The sequence below is a fragment of the Pseudophryne corroboree genome, chromosome 5, assembly GCF_028390025.1.
Source record: "Pseudophryne corroboree isolate aPseCor3 chromosome 5, aPseCor3.hap2, whole genome shotgun sequence".
NCBI lineage: Eukaryota > Metazoa > Chordata > Amphibia > Anura > Myobatrachidae > Pseudophryne > Pseudophryne corroboree.
The window spans coordinates 202,897,265-202,918,768 of NC_086448.1; the positions used below are offsets into that span (position 1 = coordinate 202,897,265).

A 21,504-nucleotide genomic window follows, 5' to 3' on the forward strand; every position below is an offset into this window, starting at 1 on the left:
AACAGCACTGTACTCGTGGGTAAGCGCTGTCGCACCCTGGCGAAGAGTTGTTGGAGCGACTCTTTCTAAGGTACGTATAAGATGCTTTTTAGAAAGATCACTCAAGAAAAAATAGTAAGACTATAAATATAAAATAAGAAAGCTTAGGCTGCTAAAAACCAGCAGCCTTTGGACCATGGTCCGGCTCCTGCCGCACCAATCTAAAAACTGATTTGCCTGAGCCAGGAGGCGTGGATATATGGATGGGCCCGTTGCATGCTGGGAGGCTGAAAAGCTTTGACCGACTGGTGCAAATACATTGTTGTTTCACTGCTGTGTCCTGAAGTTGCCCTAACTTTATCCAGAGAAATGGGAGAAGGAGAAATGTATGTTCAAGGAACAGATAGCAATCTCTTATCTTGTGCCAGTCATAAATGTTGCAGGGTAGAACTCTGCATTCACCATCCTCAAACAACCAGACCTGGGGGAAAATTTACTTAAGCTTCTAAAATTGAAAAGAAGTGATGTTGCCCATAGCAACCAATCAGATTTTCTCTATCATTTCTTTACTGCATCCTAGAAAATGATAGAAAGAATATGATTGCTATGGGAAACATCACTTTTTTTTCACTTTTAGAAGCTTTAGTAAATTTACCCCTTGGTAACGCTAGACCAGGAGTAATAAAGTAGAATTTTACCTCTTAAGGAGAATGGAATGTGTGCGTCCCATTTGGGCTAAATCCTCCTCCCCTATCTAACGAGTTACATACTTGGCAGGACATGATCCCTTACATGTCCAGTGTCAAGCAGTGAGCTAGTTAAAAAATACAAAGGTGCGAGGGAAGAGTGGAGCTGAACAAAAAAGTATAATTCCACCTCTCCCTAAAAGCTCCGGGTTCATTGTCTTTTGGGGATTCAGCCGCGTGCTAAGAAATTAATCTTGAAGCTCTAGTGTTAAGTACCCCACATCAAGAGTCCTAAGTTCTTTGTGTAAGTGTTAGGCTTCTGAGATATACAGTACATGAATCTCAGAAAATAATATCTGTCCATATTTGTAAACTTATATTTCTGTTATAATTCAATACCTTGGATTATTTTGTTCGAACTAAAAATAATTAATTCTAGCGTATTCTCCGTTTCTCTTGGTGAATCTATGAGCCTGTGAGGTCAACGCTATGTAAAAAAGAGTAAGTGGGTGTGCATTTAATAATTCTGTATGCAGATAGCTGCAAAGGACTGTCTGGAATAGATCTTTCTTTGCTGGTGGCAATTACTGGGTTTTAATTAACCACACGTGCTGAGGTAACCATACGTCACTGGTGGCGATTCTCAGATTGACGTTTCTGGAGAATTGGTCGGCTAGTCGAGACACACTGGCCTTGGAAATCCCACAAAACTAAGGTGGCACGCCTCCAATTGGGAAGTGTTTAACGATGTTGCCCCAAACTGCAGCAGCATGTTATTCGTGTTACAGCTTAGAAGGTGCTGCGAGCAATCTCACAGTACAAGATCTGCACATGCGCAGATCAACAAACAAACATCGGAGATGTATGAAAATCATCGGATTTGTGTACATCTATGAATCAGGTCCAAAGTGAATAGGGACCAAACATCAGAAGCCTGGTAAGTAACTATCAGGCATTAGAATAGATAAACATGTTTTGGGAAAGAGGGTTCTTGTTTTATTATTAATTTTCTTTTAGTTATGAATTGTAGATGAGTATTGGAGTAGTTGATAAGGTACATGTAGTGCCCGAGAGGCAGCATTCATTGCACTCTCCAGAATTATTACTAATACGAAATCAAATTGCTAAAATATCAGGATGGAGTCTGCTTACCAAAGGTCCATGCCCCTTTATTCATAAAATTCAAGTGTTTACACAGACACTACAGCCCTGAAACATATATTCTGTAGCCACTGACACCCTACTGGAACACAAGTAAAAATTACAGCTTATTCTAAAAATAAAAAATTCTCACTACCAAGCATGCGATCGTCAGTACTGTATACAGTTTCTCTCAAACGCTTAATAAAACCAATAGGTGTAATTTTTATATTTTTACTTTCTAATAGAATTATAGGCACAGGAAATTAACTACTCAATCAACCTGTTCGTTCAACAGTATTTTTCGATTACGACAGTTACTTGGAAAGCTGGAGGCCATGAATCAGAGCTCCCATACGCCACAGTGAGCTCTGACAACCCCTTCCCTGTATTTTATATACCTCATTTGTGTAGCATTAACTGTCATTTTTCTTCTCCTGTCAGCAGAACAGACGTCTCATTTGTCTATTATTCTACGACACTCCTCTTGTCTGTCACTTTCTCCAAACATTGGCAAATAGCTGGTCTCAGTTACTCTCTGCGGGATTGCAACCCGTACTTTTAATAATGTAACTGCCGCGTCCATGAATACCAAGGTGCTATGTTTTTATTGCACATGAGTGAACACAAATTAAGGTAATGTCAGCAATAGTCTTGTGTTGACAGCACGTTTGGATGCATTCTCAGCAGCGTATGGTTTCTGTCCTGGGAACACGTTTGTATCGGAATGGGTGTAACGTTTAGACATGCATGGGACTGAGATGTAGCTGTACTTACATCATCCGCCAGGGCTGTAGCAGTGTGTATGATTGGCTGTGGGTTCTCTTTCTCATAGTAATGCAACTTTTCATGTATCTGGGGGAGAAAAAATAAAATGAGCACTTAACAAAGATATACATTGACTTTTACAGACCTGGTTAGTTATTTACTAACATTGTGCAAAGGTGCAAATTTGCAATAAAATCACAGCTGATTAGCTGGTATAGTTTAGTGCCGTGAGCAAGATCTAAAAGTAATGCTGGTTATACTGAAAGATTAGTTACATTATTCCGAAATTACTGCATATTTATAATTTTTCAAGTCGGGGGAAAAACAAAACAATAATCATTTTATACCTTTAATGTAACAGCCTTGCACTGATGTCACATTCAATTTGTGATAGCTCTTAATCTATATAATATGGTCTGTTCTGCGATGACAAATCCAGTGGGAGCCTGTGGTTTGTCCCCCTTCTCAAAGATTACCACACCTAGGGGGCGGAGTAAAGGGGCAAGCCATGGCAAAGGCAGGCCGAAATACAACTCAGATGGGGGAAGTATAAGGGGGAGAGTAAGCAATATTCCATATTAGTTAAAAGTTAGGATACCCCAGCATGTAAACTACTGTAGCTTTCTAAGCAACTCAACTACATCATGGATTGTCAATGAAGCACATATTGTGCAAAATAAAAAGAGGATTACTTTTCAACCTGTCCTAGTCAGTGCACGATTAGTCAATTACAATGCTCTAGATCTAAATTATTCAAGAATGCATATAAAATGGAACATGCATAAAAATATATAAGCGCACCAAGTCACATTTATCATTAGTGTCTGCTGAAGTGTTATATATGAAGTCAGGTGGAAAAAATGTGTGCTATGCAGATGAAGCCATAGAATAACAGGGAATAGGAGTGCTTTCTGTGCCGTGCCACCATATTGCAAAAGTAATCATTTCCAACAATTTGTCTGAGTCTACAACACTTTATGGTTCTACCTTTGCAAAGAGATTACCACCTTACCTAGTAAATGTGCCATTATTTTATTTCCATTTCTTTCCTTTTTTTTTTTTAAACTTGGCTGCTTAAATTATCTCATCGTTTGAATAGGAATTCTTTTGAAGCAGGGAGGTACTTGTTCATATTTTAAAGTGTGACTTGACATGCAGGCAGACAATGATGTAATTAAGAACAACTACTGTATACCACCAAATGTGAAGGGGAAAATGTAAACGTAAAAAAACAACTGTAAATGGCAAGAAACGTAAAGGATCCTTGCAAGAAAGAGTAGGGGCATGCTTATGGTAGCGAAAAAACAGGCTAAGATGTCAGGTGACGGCGGAAAAAGTGATAACTGAGTCAACTGACTAAGGGATTGATGTATCAAGCAGTGAAAAGAATAGAGCAGTGGACCACTGGAGAAGTTGCCGATAGCAAACACTCAGCTTTGAGGTAGAATTTATCAAGTACACACCATAAAATGATAGGTACATGCTCTACTCCTTTCACTATTTGATACACCAACCCCTAAATTACAGATGGCGTAAGCCAGGCATGATAACAGGACAAGTGACCAAAGATGAGAAGAAAATGGTTCAGAATGGTGGAGAACCAGTCTATGGGGGTAATTCTGAGTTGATGGCAGCAGGAACTTTGTTAGCAGTTGGGCAAAACCATGTGCACTGCAGAGGAGGCAGATATAACATGTGCAGAGAGAGTTAGATTTGGGTGGGTTATTTTGTTTCTGTGCAGGGTTAATACTGGCTGCTTTATTTTTACTCAATTTCAGATTGAACACACCACACCCAAATCTAACTTTCTCTGCACATGTTATATCTGCCTCCCCTGCAGTGCACATGGGCCCTCATTCCGAGTTGTTCGCTCGCTAGCAGATTTTAGCAGCATTGCACACGCTAGGCCGCCGCCCTCTGGGAGTGTATCTTAGCTTAGCAGAATAGCGAACGAAAGATTAGCAGAATTGCGAATAAATAATTCTTAGCAGTTTCTGAGTAGCTCCAGACTTACTCCTACACTGCGATCATCAGCCCGTTTCGTTCCTGGTTTGACGTCACAAACACGCCCTGCGTTTGGCCAGCCACTCCGTTTCTACAGACACTCCCGCGTTTTATTCTGACACGCCTGCGTTTTTCCGCAAACTCCCAGAAGACGGTCAGTTTCCGCCCAGAAACACCCACTTGCTGTCAATCACACTCCGATCACTTCAATGATGAAAATTCTTCGTTCGGACGTGAGTAAATCTACTAAGTTTTGTGCTAAAATACTTAACGCATGCACGCTGCGTACCATGCGCATTTTTGCCTTAATCGCCCCGTTGCGAATATCGGCAACGAGCGAACAACTCGGAATGACCCCCATGGTTTTGCCCAACTGCTAACAAAGTTCCTGCTGCGATCAACTCGGAATTCCCCCCTATATGCAAATAAACTAACCCAATGCAATCAAGTACATTAACCCAATGGTTTCCAACCTGAGAGCCATGGCAGCCTAGGGTGCTGCAGGGCACATACAGGTGTGTCACAGGTTGATGGCCCAGGTCCAAATCAAATATGGTCAATATACCAGTGCTGGTGGCTGCCAATCATAAAATACGTGAACAAGCAGGAGTATAACCCTGTCTACCACCACATATGAGCCTAAATATGAATTTATCAATAAGAAACTATTGGCCTAGGGGTGCCGTGAAAAAAATTATGATACTCTAGGATGCTGTGGTCAAAAAAAGTTTATGAACCACTGCATTAATCTTTTCAGCCTATAAGGAGCCTGTGCCTAGTTCCTGGGACATCTCTACTGCGCATGTGCCATTTTCTCTGTAATTTCTGTCTGCAGCGCCGGCCGCTGCAGGATTCCAGAGGGGTAAATAACATTTTATGGGTGCAGGGTGTGCGGTGTAGGCCCCCGTGGATATCATAAACCTTGCATCCATTATAGCTACACCAATGTACTATTTTACATCTACCAGTATTGACCACACAATGAAAGCAGTAGATAGCATCATACAATTGCCACATGTGTGTAGATGCTTAGACAAGAGACTGGCAGGCACAGGGATATACAGATATGTACAGTAAGGTACACTTGTCGAAAAGACTGCAGTTTTTGACTTTTTCAGGTCGGAAAGGGTTCCGACCTTTTCAGTCCCGAGCATTTTTATTCGACAAGTCAGGGAATTCGACTTGTCGAATAGTACATGAATTGGCGGTATACCTGCCGATTCATGTACTTCTGAGGGAAACGGGGCCAAATTCGACAGGTTTTGCCCCGGTTTCCGACCATGGGGTATATTTACAAAGATTCGTGTTTTGGCCGTTTTGAAGGGTGTTTGAACTCGAATGGTATCGGGTGCATTTTACTGCAACTTTTTGAATCCTGATACGGTCATTCACTAAGCTGCCGACTTTTCACAATTCGTATTTTCCGATGTCGATGTGATTCGTAATATCAGGCAGTGTTTTACGGGAGTGATGAGTAAAACACTGCCTGACAAAACACAAGGAATCCCGGCCGGATCTGTGAGATCCGTGCAGGGCTTCATTGTGTACCTTAAAAAGGTTTTTAAAGTGTTTAAAAGTCTGAAAAAAAATTGTGTGGGGTCCCCCCCTCCTAAGCATAACCAGCCTCGGGCTCTTTGAGCCGGTCCTGGTTGAAAAAATATGGGGGGAAAATTGACAGGGGTTCCCCCATATTTGATCAACCAGCCCCGGGGGACAAAAAGCGTAGGGGTTCCCCGTATTTTTAACACCAGCACCGGGCTCCACTAGTCAGATAGATAATGCCACAGCCAGGGGACACTTTTATATAGGTCCCTGCGGCCCTGGCATTAAATCACTAACTAGTCACCCCTGGCCGAGGTACCCTGGAGGAGTGGGGACCCCTTAAATCAAGGGGTCACCAGCCACCCAAGGGTCAGGGGTGAAGCCCGAGGCTGTCCCCCCCATCCATGGGCTGCGGATGGGGGGCTGATAGCCAAGTGTAAAATAAAAGAATATTGTTTTTTGCACAAGAACTACAAGTCCCTGCAAGCCTCCCCCACAAGCTGGTACTTGGAGAACCACAAGTACCAGCATGCGGGGGTTAAACGGGCCCGCTGGTACCTATAGTTCTTCTGCAAAAAAAATACCTAAATAAAAACAGGACACACACACCTTGAAAGTACAACTTTATTACATACATTCCGACACACACATACTTACCTATGTTCAGATGCCGACTTGGCCCACGTCTCGTCGTCGATTCCAGGGTACCTGAAAATAAAATTATACTCACCTAAATCCAGTGTGTCGTGTCCTTTTTTATTAATCCACGTACTTGGCAAAACAAAAAAACGGAAACCCGACCACGCACTGAAAGGGGTTCCATGTTTTCACATGGGACCCTTTTCCCCGACTGCCAGGACCCCCCCCTGACTCCTGTCAAAGAGGGTCCCTTCAGCCAATCAGGGAGCGACACGTCGTGGCACTCTCCTGATTGGCTGTGTGCTCCTGTAGTGTCTGTCAGGCAGCACACGGCAGAGATACAATGTAGCGCCTATGCGCTCCATTGTAGCCAATGGTGGGCGGAGAGGTTACTTTCGGTCAACCGCTGACCGCAAAGTTCCCACCATTGGATACAATGGAGCGCATAGGCGCTACATTGTATCTCGGCAAAACTCGGATTTTTAGTAAAATACTAGCCCATGTCAGTTTGACTTAAAAAAAAAGTCTAACTGAGATGAGGGACCCAAGAAGAGGAGACGGGGGAGAGCCGTGGGCAGACAGGGGACAGCAGCGCTACAGCACAGCGCTGCAGGAGGATGTGTCATAGCCGTCGCTCACGGAAGTGTCCACCCAGCTCCAGCAAGTGAGGCCCCGCTTGCTGGAGCCGGGTGGACGCTGCAGTGAGGTCTGGCGGCTGTGCCACATTCTCCTACAGCGCTGCTGTCCCACGTCTGTCCACGGATCTCCCCCCTCTCCGGTCCCTTATCTCAATTCGACTTTTTTAAGTCGAATTGAGATGGGCATTGAATAGCCCTTATCAGATCCATTCCGTCAAATGCATGTCGGAATGGATCCAACCTCAATTGAATATACCCCTTAACCACATAAAGTACAAAGGCTGATCGTGTTGATTCACAATCGCCTAATTCTTTTTTATACTACAGTATCTTGTTTGCACTTGCTATATTGCTAATTTAAAAGGGATAATTATGTAAAATCAGGCCTGAGATTTATTTGACAGTACATGTACAGGTAAAGATGGGGAGTCACAGTATAAAAACATTCTCATTGCACATTTACACTTTGCAATCAGCCACATGAGAAATACACAGGGCCGGATTAACAATGGGGCAGATGGAGCTGCAGCTCCAGGCCTCCCATAAAAATAGGCCGACAGGATCTGCAGAGCGGCTGCTGTAAACAAGAAAACATTTTTTTTCTTGCTACAGCAGCCTTCCATAAGCCATCAGAGTCCCTACGCCAACCCCAGGGCGCGACCCCCCTTCAACCCCTCCCGCGGCACTGGCGGATCCAACGCCGCCGCTGGCACGGCATCTATTGCATATCAGTGGTGGCGCAATGAAAGGCTTTACTAGTCTGGCCTCCCTGCTGCATCGCAAACGTAGTAATGTTAGGACTAGTGATGCCACGGAGGCGCTGTCCCACCACCACCGCTGTGGAACTAGCAGGTAAACACTAGCGGTAACAGCTAGCGGGAGGCTCCCTGAAGGCCCACAGCAGCTGAACTGTTGCTGTAGACAGGAAAAAAAAAATTCCTGTTACAGCAGCCTTCCGCAAGAAGCCACAGTCTCCGCCTCCTCCCCAGGCACTGGCGGATCGAATGCCGCCAGCAGTAATTGTATATTTGCAGGTGCAATGAAAGGCTTCCGTAGCCTTGGCTTCCCTGCTATGGCGTGAACACTGTGAGGACCTGCCCTGCCATCACCGTGCCCGAAAGGAAGCAGGAGCTACAGTAAGCGTCAGCCAGCTCTCTGAAGGCAGCCTTGGACCAGCAGGATGACTGAACATCACTCTGAGTTGAGGTGAGATGTCAATCCTGGTAGTTTCCATCCTGGCTGTTTCTCCCTCTCTGTGTGTGCACACACACACACACACACACACACACACACACACACTGTACACAGATTTTTAAATACATGTGTGTACAATATATATATTTCTCTGACGTCCTAGTGGATGCTGGGAACTCCGTAAGGACCATGGGGAATAGACGGGCTCCGCAGGAGACTGGGCACTCTAAAAGAAAGATTAGGTACTATCTGGTGTGCACTGGCTCCTCCCTCTATGCCCCTCCTCCAGACCTCTGTTAGATTTCTGTGCCCGGCCCGAGCTGGATGCACACTAGGGGCTCTCCTGAGCTTCTAGAAAGAAAGTTTAAAATTAGGTTTTTTATTTTACAGTGAGACCTGCTGGCAACAGGCTCACTGCAACGAGGGACTAAGGGGAGAAGAAGCGAACCTACCTGCTTGCAGCTAGCTTGGGCTTCTTAGGCTACTGGACACCATTAGCTTCAGAGGGATCGACCGCAGGACCTGTCCTTGGTGTTCGTTCCCGGAGCCGCGCCGCCGTCCCCCTTACAGAGCCAGAAGAATGAAGATGGTCCGGAAAATCGGCGGCAGAAGACTTCAGTCTTCACCAAGGTAGCGCACAGCACTGCAGCTGTGCGCCATTGCTCCTCATGCACACTTCACACTCCGGTCACTGAGGGTGCAGGGCGCTGGGGCGCCCTGAGCAGCAATAAAAACACCTTGGCTGGCAAAATAACTACAATATATAGCCCCAGAGGCTATATATGTGGTAATTACCCCTGCCAGAATACAGAAAAAAGCGGGAGAAAAGTCCGCCAAAAAAGGGGCGGAGCTATCTCCCTCGGCACACTGGCGCCATTTTCTCTTCACAGTGTAGCTGGAAGACAGCTCCCCAGGCTCTCCCCTGTAGTTTTCAGGCTCAAGGGGTTAAAAAGAGAGGGGGGGGGCACTAAATTTAGGCGCAATATTGGTTATACAAGCAGCTATTGGGGAAAACTCACTCAGTGATAGTGTTTATCCCTACAGTATATAGCGCTCTGGTGTGTGCTGGCATACTCTCTCTCTGTCTCCCCAAAGGGCTGTGTGGGGTCCTGTCCTCAGTCAGAGCATTCCCTGTGTGTGTGCGGTGTGTCGGTACGGCTGTGTCGACATGTTTGATGAGGAGGCTTATGTGGAGGCGGAGCAGATGCTGAAAATGGGATGTCGCCCCCTGTGGGCCGACACCAGAGTGGATGGATAGGTGGAAGGTATTAACCGACAGTGTCAACTCCTTACATAAAAGGCGGGATGACGTAACAGCTATGGGACAGCCGGCTTCTCAGCCCGCGCCTGCCCAGGCATCTCAAAGGCCATCAGGGGCTCAAAAACGCCCGCTCCCTCAGATGGCAGACACAGATGTCGACACGGAGTCTGACTCCAGTGTCGACGAGGTTGAGACATATACACAATCCACTAGGAACATCCGTTACATGATCTCGGCAATAAAAAATGTGTTACACATTTCTGACATTAACCCAAGTACCACTAAAAAAGGGTTTTATGTGTGGGGAGAAAAAGCAGGCAGTGTTTTGTTCCCCCATCAAATGAGTGAATGAAGTGTGAAAAAGCGTGGGTTCCCCCGATAAGAAACTGGTAATTTCTAAAAAGTTACTGATGGCGTACCCTTTCCCGCCAGAGGATAAGTTACGCTGGGAGATATCCCCTAGGGTGGATAAAGCGCTCACACGTTTGTCAAAAAAGGTGGCACTGCCGTCTTAGGATATGGCCACTTTGAAGGTACCTGCTGATAAATAGCAGGAGGCTATCCTGAAGTCTGTATTTACACACTCAGGTTCTAGACTGAGACCTGCAGATAGTGCTGCTGCAGCGTGGTCTGTAACCCTTTCAAACAGGGATACTATTTTGCGAACATAAGACGTCGTCTTATATATGAGGGATGCACAGAGGGATATTTTGCCGGCTGGCATCCAGAATTATTGCAATGTCCATTCTGTCAGGAGGGTATTAGAGACCCGACACTGGACAGATGATGCTGACTTTAAAAGGCACATAGAGCCTTATAAGGGTGAGGAATTGTTTGGGGATGGTCTCTGGGACCTCGTATCCACAGCAACAGCTGGGATGAAATTTTTTTACCTCAGGTTTCCTCACAGCCTAAGAAAAGCACTGTATTATCAGGTACAGTCCTTTCGGCTTCAGAAAAGCAAGCGGGTCAAAGGAAAAAGCTGCACCAGTCAGCCAGTTCCCAGAATCAAAATTCTTCCCCCGCTTCCTCTGAGTCCACCGCATGACGCGGGGGCTCCACAGGCATAGCCAGGTACGGTGGGGGGCCGCCTCAAAAATTTCATCGATCAGTGGGCTCGCTCACAGGTGGATCCCTGGATCCTTCAAGTAGTATCTCAGGGGTACAAGCTGGAATTCGAGGCGTCTCCCCCCGCCGTTTCCTCAAATCTGCCTTGCCGACAACTCCCTCAGGCAGGGAGGCTGTGCTAGAGGCAATTCACAAGCTGTATTCCCAGCAGGTGATAGTCAAGGTGCCCCTACTTCAACAAGGACGGGGTTACTATTCCACACTGGTTGTGGTACCGAAACCGGACGGTTCGATGAGACCCATTTTAAATTTGAAATCCTTGAACACATACATTAAAAAATTCAAGTTCAAGATGGAATCGCTCAGGGCGGTTATTGCAAGCCTGGAGGAGGGGGATTACATGGTATCCCTGGACATCAAGGATGCTTACCTACATGTCCCCATTTACCATCCTCATCAGGAGTACCTCAGATTTGTGGTACAGGATTGCCATTACCAATTCCAAACACTGCTGTTTGGACTGTCCACGGCACCGAGGGTCTTTACCAAGGTAATGGCAGAAATGATGATACTCCTTCGAAAAAAGGGAGTTTAATTATCCCGTACTTGGACGATCTCCTTATAAAGGCGAGGTCCAAGGAGCAGTTGTTGGTCGGAGTAGCACTATCTCGGGAAGTGCTACATCAGCACGGATGGATTCTATACGTTCCAAAGTCACAGCTGGTTCCTACCACACGCCTACTGTTCCTGGGGATGGTTCTGGACACAGAACAGAAAAAAGTGTTTCTCCTGCAAGAGAAAGCCAAAGAGCTGTCATCTCTAGTCAGAGACCTCCTGAAACCAAAACTGGTATCGGTGCATCACTGCACACGAGTCCTGGGAAAAATGGTAGCTTCTTACGAAGCAAAATTCCCTTCGGCAGGTTCCATACAAGAACCTTTTAGTGGGACCTCTTGAACAAGTGGTCGGGATCGCATCTTCAGATGCATCGGCTGATAACCCTGTCTCCAAGGACCAGGGTATCTCTACTGTGGTGGCTGCAGAGTGCTCATCTTCAAGAGGGCCGCAGATTCGGCATACAGGACTGGGTCCTGGTAACCACGGATGCCAGCCTTCGAGGCTGGGGGGGCAGTCACACAGGGAAGAAACTTCCAAGGACTTTGATCAAGTCAGGAGTCGTCCCTACACATAAATATTCTGGAACTAAGGGCCATTTACAATGCCCTAAGTCAGGCAAAACCCCTGCTTCAAAACCAGCCGGTACTGATCCAGTCAGACAACATCACGGCAGTCGCCCATGTAAACCGACAGGGCGGCACAAGAAGCAGGATGGCGATGACAGAAGCCACAAGGATTCTCCGATGGGCGGAAAATCACGTCTTAGCACTGTCAGCAGTGTTCATTCCGGGAGTGGACAACTGGGAAGCGGACTTCCTCAGCAGACACGACCGACACCCGGGAGAGTGGGGACTTCATCCAGAAGTCTTCCAACTGTTGGTAAACCGTTGGGAAAGGCCACAGGTGGACATGATGGCGTCCCGCCTAAACAAAAAACTAGATATTGCGCCAGGTCAAGGGACCCTCAGGCAATAGCTGTGGACGCTCTAGTGACACCGTGGGTGTACCAGTCGGTTATGTATTCCCTCCTCTGCCTCTCATACCAAAGGTACTGAGAATAATAAGAAAACGAGGAGGAAGAACGATACTCGTGGTTCCGGATGGGCCAAGAAGAGCTTGGTACCCAGAACTTACAGAAATAATATCAGAGGACCCATGGCCTCTACCACTCAGACAGGATCTGCTACAGCAGGGGCCCTGTCTGTTCCAAGACTTACCGCGGCTGCGTTGGACGGCATGGCGGTTGAATTCCGGATCCTAAAGCAAAAGGGCATTCTGGAGGAAGTCATTCCTACGCTGATAAAAGCCATGAAAGAAGTAACCGCAAACCATTATCACCGTATTTGGCGAAAATATGTTGCGTGGTGTGAGGCCAGGAAGGCCCCAACAGAGGAATTTCAGCTGGGTCGTTTTCTGCACTTCCTACAGTCGGGAGTGACTATGGGCCTAAAATTGGGTTCCATTAAGGTCCAGATTTCGGCTCTGTCGATTTTCTTCCAGAAAGAACTGGCTTCACTGCCTGAAGTTCAGACTTTTGTAAAGGGAGTGCTACATATTCAGCCCCCTTTTGTGCCTCCTGTGGCACCGTGGGATCTCAACGTGGTGTTGAGTTTCCTGAAATCACATTGGTTTGAGCCACTTAAAACCGTGGATTTGAAATATCTCACGTGGAAAGTGGTCATGTTATTGGCCTTGGCTTCGGCCAGGCGTGTGTCAGAATTGGCGGCTTTGTCATGTAAAAGCCCTTATCTGATTTTCCATATGGATAGGGCAGAATTGAGGACTCGTCCCCAGTTTCTCCCTAAGGTGGTATCAGCTTTTCACTTGAACCAACCTATTGTAGTGCCTGCGGCTACTAGGGACTTGGAAGATTCCAAGTTACTGGACGTAGTCAGGGCCTTAAAAATTTATATTTCCAGGACGGCTGGAGTCAGGAAAACTGACTCGTTTTTTTATCCTGTAGGCACCCAACAAAATAGGTGCTCCTGCTTCTAAGCAGACTATTGCTCGCTGAATTTGTAGCACAATTCAGCTGGAGCATTCTGCAGCTGGATTGCCGCATCCTAAATCAGTAACAGCCCATTCCACGAGGAAAGTGGGCTCATCTTGGGCGGCTGCCCGAGGGGTCTCGGCTTTACAACTTTGCCGAGCTGCAACTTGGTCAGGGGCAAACACGTTTGCTAAATTCTACAAATTTGATACCCTGGCTGAGGAGGACCTTGAGTTCTCTCATTCGGTGCTGCAGAGTCATCCGCACTCTCCCGCCCGTTTGGGAGCTTTGGTATAATCCCCATGGTCCTTACGGAGTTCCCAGCATCCACTAGGACGTCAGAGAAAATAAGATTTTACTCACCGGTAAATCTATTTCTCGTAGTCCGTAGTGGATGCTGGGCGCCCATCCCAAGTGCGGATTGTCTGCAATACTTGTATATAGTTATTGCCTAACTAAAGGGTTATTGTTGAGCCATCTGTTGAGAGGCTCAGTTATATTTCATACTGTTAACTGGGTATAGTATCACGAGTTATACAGTGTGATTGGTGTGGCTGGTATGAGTCTTACCCGGGATTCAAAATCCTTCCTTATTGTGTCAGCTCTTCCGGGCACAGTATCCTAACTGAGGTCTGGAGGAGGGGCATAGAGGGAGGAGCCAGTGCACACCAGATAGTACCTAATCTTTCTTTTAGAGTGCCCAGTCTCCTGCGGAGCCCGTCTATTCCCCATGGTCCTTACGGAGTTCCCAGCATCCACTACGGACTACGAGAAATAGATTTACCGGTGAGTAAAATCTTATTTTATATATATATATATATATATATATATATATATATATATTCATAAATTTTTTACTTTATTTACTTTTTTTCCGGGGAAGGGGGGGGGGGGGGGGTGACGCACCAAGGCATGGTCAATTAGGAGATTTTTTTCTAAATGTAATCAATTTATACTGTGTATATTAGAGAGTGCTCCCAGTCTCCCGACACCAGTGTGTCCCAGTCACTGCCGGCCACAGTGATCAGGCAGCCGGAGGCATCTCCCACACACGCGGCGAATGAGACTGCAACCAAGGCTGGCGTAGAGAGGCACCGTAATTGCTTCACTGTGCCAGCCTCATTATACAACTTGCTGACACACACTTTACCAGGAGCTTGTGTGCCTTTAGGGCACAAAAACAGCACCCACTCTCTCCTTCTCTCCTGTCATGGTGCGCCCCCCCTGTCATTTTGTTCAGGATTGACTCATGAGTAGGTCACACCCCGTGCAGCAGCAAACAATAGGCCCTTCAGAAATTTCAGCTCCAGGCCCATGAGGACCTTAATCTGGCACTGGAAATACATGGCATATAAAAGGCACAAACCTGTACCGCAACCACAACACAAAGCCACACTGCTTGCACTTAATGGGAGTATAAAACCTTTCTCCCTGCAGTAACCAATGTATCTCAATTTTACAGAGAAACATAAAAAGTCCAATAAAGATTATTAGTTTTTCTAAAAACTGTCCCATTCGCGTGTAAGACATTAGTATGTAACATGTAATCATTGTACCTGTTAATTTTATGGTGTACTGTCATTGTATCAGGGACGTGCGGTGAGCTAAATGGCTCAGGAGGCACTGGCGCTATTTAATTATATTTAATGTCTTGTTAAACAGTCTGACCCTCATATTTATAAACTTACAGTACAGCAGCCAAAAAGCAGAGGATTTGGTTTGTTTCAGACATATATATTAGTGGAAAATATCCCCTTCCCCCTCCCTTAATGTAGATCTTCAACTGAACCCTTCAAAGGGGAAAACACACAGTATATAAAACCTGGGTTTCCATTCTATTTATTGCAAGCCATAAGAATAACATTTCCAAACATAAAGGATAAAGCAGCGCAATCAAGATATGCCTGCTTTGTCAATCTGTCCTGCAGCTAAATCAGGTTTACGTGTTACAATGAATATTACAAACACTGGTTTCGGTTACTGGATTAGATTGCGTAATTTACTTCAGGAAAGTGCAAACCGCAGGCCCATAGGATTACAGATAATGAAACATTTCCATACTCCGCTTCCTTTCCCCTGGTCCCCATGATGGTATTTGATGGTATTTGATGAATTCCCACAGATAATCACTGATGGGATAAGGCAGATGTACCGTACTCCGCGTAGCACAATCTGCCAGTGCTATGTGCAGTCACACAGCACCTTGTCCATTGTAGATTATGTAAGATGAAACAGCTACCATACAGTAAGTACTGTGGAAGTCATGTCACTCATGTATTGGGACTGTTCTACAATGATCATATTGTTAAAACCATTAAAGGTATATTTGGGTTTTACTACAGACTGTATTAGAAAATAACAGGTAGATATGCTAGTCACACTTTGCCAGTCTCCTTAGTAGGGTGTGCGGAGAGTGAGATGAGGGGAGTAGTTGGTATATATAGTAGATACAAATCTTAATTTAAAACCATCGCTGTCGCAGTCTGAACTACTTTGTGGAGTACGCACGTGCAGCAGCCGCACTGCGCGTGCGCACACCGGGAGCCCAGTGAGATGCTATCAGCATCTCTCTGGCTGCGATCGCCTCTGCCTGATTGACAGGCAAAGGCGGTCACAGGGGAGGTTGAGGCCGTGCTAAAGGCGCACTGCGTCCCGAAATGTGGCGGGTAGCTCCCTGCCAGTGCGCAGGTGCTGCGCAGGTAGGGAGCTACTCTCGCCAGGTACAAAAGCATATTTTATACCTGTGCGGGGGAAGGGGGGGTAGGGCCTGACATGCGGGGCAGTCTAGCCCTGTGCTGGGCGTCCCCCACGTCAGAGTAAAAGATCAGACATGTACTAAATATTATAATATTTGGCCGATGCGGAAACTATGGAAACAAAAGCTCCTTCTGCCTTTACTGTTTCATTAATTTATCGAAGCATAAAATTAACAGATGGTGGGATTCCACAGACAGACACGTACCTGTCCCTTTCAAACCATGTGAGAGAAACTACACAGAGTAACTGCAGATGGTCTCGTGTACGTACTTCTGCACCTAAAGCCAGATAGTGGGCTATCCATAGACATTTCACCGCTAGTCGGGATTCCAGGATCCTGACTAGCGTTATTGTAACTGCTTCCCATCCATAATGCCAGTCTACTATTGCAGTTACAATATTTGCCACTAACACATTATAAGTACTGAGCAGGAACTGTTGCCTCTAGAGAGGTTGGATAATATGTATTATGCAATATTGCAAAGAAAAAATGTAAGCAAAAAAGATACTAGATATAAAATAGGACTGGCATTCTTTGGGCTTAGGGGGACATTTACTAAGCAGTGATAAGAGCGGAGAAGTGAGCCAGTGGAGAAGTTGACCCATCAACCAATCAGCAGCTCTGTATAATTTTACAGTATGCAAATTAAAGATGTTACTTCAGTGCTGATTGGTTGCCATGGGCAACTTAACCACTGGCTCACTTCTACGCTCTTATCACTGCTTAGTAAATGTCCCCCTTTGTCTGCAAGAGAGACAAATATGAAGCAAATGGCCATCTCATTATCGGACTACACCAGTGATACCTGGTGTGCCTTGGCATGGTCAATGTAACAGGCAAAATCAGTGCTGGTGGCTTCAATGATAAAATATGTTGATGATGAGAGATGGTAGGTGCTGGATGAAGTGCCCACATTGCTTACCTTGATTTCTAACATTTTCAGACTATTCCGGAACACCATTCATGATGACAGAAATTTCAAAAGACCTTCAGGACAGCGTTTCGGTGTATTCCGCATGAGAACAGCACTGGTTATATCAATACTACATATATATACTGTATACAGTATATACAACACATCTATACATAAACACAAGCCTGAATTTTAACTATGGAACATGCATGCTCCAAAGACAATAGAGTTTAAGGGTTTTGGAAAGAAACAAGCAGAAACAATGAGTAAAAGTAGTTTTTGTAAAATCAATAGGTTTTTTTCATCAAAGTAAAAAGTTCAGGATGTGTGAAATACGTCACTTGGCCTGTTGGTTGCACCGTTGATCCAACAATGATAACATTTGTTTTGCTTCCCAGCTGCATACACAATATTCTCCTACCGGACGGTGTTTAAAAATGAACAGAGAACTTGAACAATGTAAGTTTCCATTAAAAAGACACAAATAAAGAGAAAATAAAAGTCACAAATCAACTTCTTCATGATAAGATGTAATGTGTTCCACGGACGTCACCCGTACAGTGCACAGAAGTGGCTGTAATTTATGTTACCCTTTTATTATCATTTATTATATGAACATCTCTAACATGAGGCAGATGACAATCACTTATACTTTGCATTTGGAGGAGGTCAATTAAGCAACCCACTGCATTTTGTTCAACAAAAATAAATGGAGCAGGCAGGGTTGGAAAAAACCCCCACTGCATCATAATGCTTCCAAATGCATATACAAACCTGAGTGGCTATGATGACATTGGAAAGAATGGGTTCCAATATCAGGGGGCCATCCCACCATCAGGACTTATGATTTGTAGGAGGCTTGGGAGGTATTAACTGATCCGCAAGCAGGGAAGGTACCTTGTGTATAAAAGTAAAATAAATTGTTTTTAGGCTAAACCTCAGCTGGGAAGTAGGATACCTACTAGGGACATGGTCAAGTCCTTTAGGACGTATTCCCGACCCCAGCATGCTGCAGTCATGTCCTGATTCACCACTTTTAAAATTTGGGAGGCATGCTGTGGGTAGCATGGTGCCTCACAGTACTGGGCCTTGGGGTCAATTAAAACCAAAAAACAATTGATATGGAGTTGAACGTTCTTTCCGTGTCTGCAAGGGTTTTCTGCGGGTACTCCAGTGTGCATGGTAGGGAATTTATACTGATATGAATGATCCAACATTTATTTAAAATAAGCACTGCAATATATGGTGGCATTATATAAATATACTCTTATGAAAACTTAAACCTAGGTTCTATACGGCCATCCACAAGTGTGGCAGATGCTGAAGATCTGTCTATTCGGAGCATGATCAGACGTAGTCATTGCCTGACTAGACATCGTGGCAAGCCCTAATGTTATCTCACAGATACAGGTCAGATATTGATTGGCAATGGCTGCCTCTCACATACTGTACATACATTTGGCCAAATAGGTCCAAGGTGTCCAAAATCACAGCTCTTTTGTTCAGAAATCTTCGCATCTGTTTGAATGGGTAAACTACATTCTAATGTAGCTACTAACAGAGTAATGCTGACTGCCACTGACATAGATTCTCATACACACGTGCGCTGTGCTGATGTTATCACATAAGTGATATTGCTAGGGCTGACGTGAGCTCAATGTAAGCATCTGATGTTATTTCCACATCCGATTTCACAACTTTGATTAAATGATTTTATGATCCTTAGTACAGAACATTTCTGAAGGACTAAACTGAAAAATGACAAGAGCCAACATTCCGGTTACCCCAATCAGTTTCAGATGTGTATTATGTTACAGGAGACGCAAAGATCTTGTAGAAGAGTTATGAAATATGAAAGTTCCATAATATCAAAGAAAGTTACATGCTCTAAATCATTTTCATAGCCATTAAGTCAATCATGGAATTTACCTAATGTAGACTGCTCATGCTAGACTAAGGAAAGGACTCGCAAACACATTGTCATCATTGCACTGTAATTGTAAATAATCACAGGTGGGGCATACGTAATGGGGAAGGGAAGAGGGGGGTGCAGGATGGATGATGCTTTGGGTAAAGACAGCGTCCATCCCCGAATTGGAACCACATCTCTGACACATCTTAGTCAAAATAAAATAAAAACAAGAGTGCATCACTGTCGAAGAAAATAAATGATACGACAAAAAGCTGCCGATGATCCGGGAACGGTATGAGATCCCGGCAGTCAGGAGACCGACGCCGGGAACCCGCGCGTGCTCGCCACACTTCTGGCCCAACGGTGACCTTCGATCTCCACAGGGTTCTATTCCCGCTCGGGTGGTGGCGTGGAACACCACCCAAGTGGGGTCTGTGGTCAGCGATCGGGGATTCCGACCGCTGGTATTTCAGCTGGTGGCAGGAGTCCGGCGCCAGTATACTGACAGCCAGGATCCCAACAGTGGTCAATTGACTGCCTCCCGATGACCCACGGCTTTTAGACATTATCTCGCTTTAGACTTACCTGTGGACGTGTTAATTCTAGAATTTTTGAGATGTGTGATATTTATGTTTTTAACTTCTTTAAAAACATCTATATTGACCAGCTGCAATAACACATCTCCTAAATTAAAATGAGACAGAGGCTACAGATGTGTCCTCATACATCTAGCCTCAATACGCCAGGACCCGCGCCAGGCATCTCGTGTATGTTGTCAGACGCAATATACATGTGTCACATATCAAATTAATCAGCACAGTCTCTTGGTGTGTCCTAGACACGTTTTCTGCAAAAAAGACGCCCAAAGCTAGCTTTTTCTCACGGGACCTGGCGCAGTTTGGCACGCAAGTAGCAATGATCAATGAGGAGACATCTGCAGGATCTAAATTATTAAAATTATCAAAGTATATCAGGATTCATTAGTTAGAGATTTTCTAGACTGAGACAATCAATAAACAACATTGTTAGAAGTGTATACATGACATAAGTGACTCTACATTATTTTTAGTATTATTTAATGCTAATAGTACTATAATAAATTTAATACTAAATAAGTCCGTTTCCCTTTTCTTTTTATATTTTTACTATCCCAACTTTTTTTGTAAAGCTAAATTCTGGTAAAATTAACAAAACTATTAACAAAAAAATATTTATAAAAAAGGTATTACGGACAATGGAGAGAAAAAAAATAACGTAAGATACAAGGCAAACAGAAATGCAATAAACAGAAATAAAAAACATTAGGAAAAGGTTAGACGGATCAGCGTTTCTTTTTTTAACATCACATCCAACTATAAATCCTTAGTGTTCATGTTGTATAAACTAAGATTTGATTAGATGAAGTAGATAAAAAAAGGATTATATATGAGATAATGCACCACGGACAGTGAAATAAGTATATAGTCAAATATAAAGGCCCAAGGTTACATTATGATTTAATATCTTATTTTTATTTAATTATGGAGTTAATGTTCTTTTTTCCCCACTAAGAAAAGATATGTTGTAAGCCCATCACACTGCTGTGTGTTTTGGGAAATTCTGTGATGACTTGAGGCATAATAGAGGGGCTGGGGATAGACTAGGGCTGTTGTTGGGTTATTATAATAAGATTTTACTTACCGGTAAATCTATTTCTCGTAGTCCGTAGAGGATGCTGGGGACTCCGTAAGGACCATGGGGAGAGACGGGCTCCGCAGGAGACATGGGCACTTTAAGAAAGAATATAGTTCCCGGTGTGCACTGGCTCCTCCCTCTCTGCCCCTCCTCCAGACCTCAGCTAGAGAACTGTGCCCAGAGGAGATGGACAGTACGAGGAAAGGATTTTTGTTAATCCAAGGGCAAGATTCATACCAGCCACACCAATCACACCGTATAACTTGTGATAACAATCCAGTAAACAGTATGACAATAACATAGCATCAGTTCACGCCCGATGCAACAATAACGTAACCCATATTGAAGCAATAACTATATACAAGTATTGCAGAAGAAGTCCGCACTTGGGACGGGCGCCCAGCATCCTCTACGGACTACGAGAAATAGATTTACCGGTAAGTAAAATCTTATTTTCTCTAACGTCCTAGAGGATGCTGGGGACTCTCTAAGGACCATGGGGATTATACCAAAACTCCCAAACGGGCGGGAGAGTGCGGATGACTCTGCAGCACCGATTGAGCAAATATGAGGTCCTCCTCAGCCAGGGTATCAAACTTATAGAATTTTGCAAAGGTGTTTGTACCCGACAAAGTAGCAGCTCGACACAGCTGTAGTGCCGAGACCCCTCGGGCAGCCGCCCAAGAAGAGCCCACTTTCCTAGTGGAATGGGCCTTGATT

At 44.8% G+C, this 21,504-nt stretch overlaps 1 protein-coding gene across 4 annotated transcripts in view; it reads right to left on the reverse strand.

Annotated features, from left to right (window-relative positions):
• The window catches only part of MPP7 (MAGUK p55 scaffold protein 7), a 681,636-nt gene that overhangs the window by 279,553 nt on the left and 380,579 nt on the right, over nt 1-21,504 (reverse strand). For all 4 annotated transcript variants that reach the window (XM_063922017.1, XM_063922018.1, XM_063922019.1 and 1 more), the window contains one exon: nt 2,583-2,660. In XM_063922017.1, coding sequence (XP_063778087.1) covers nt 2,583-2,660 — 78 coding nt within the window. The remainder of the gene's footprint in view (nt 1-2,582; nt 2,661-21,504) is intronic.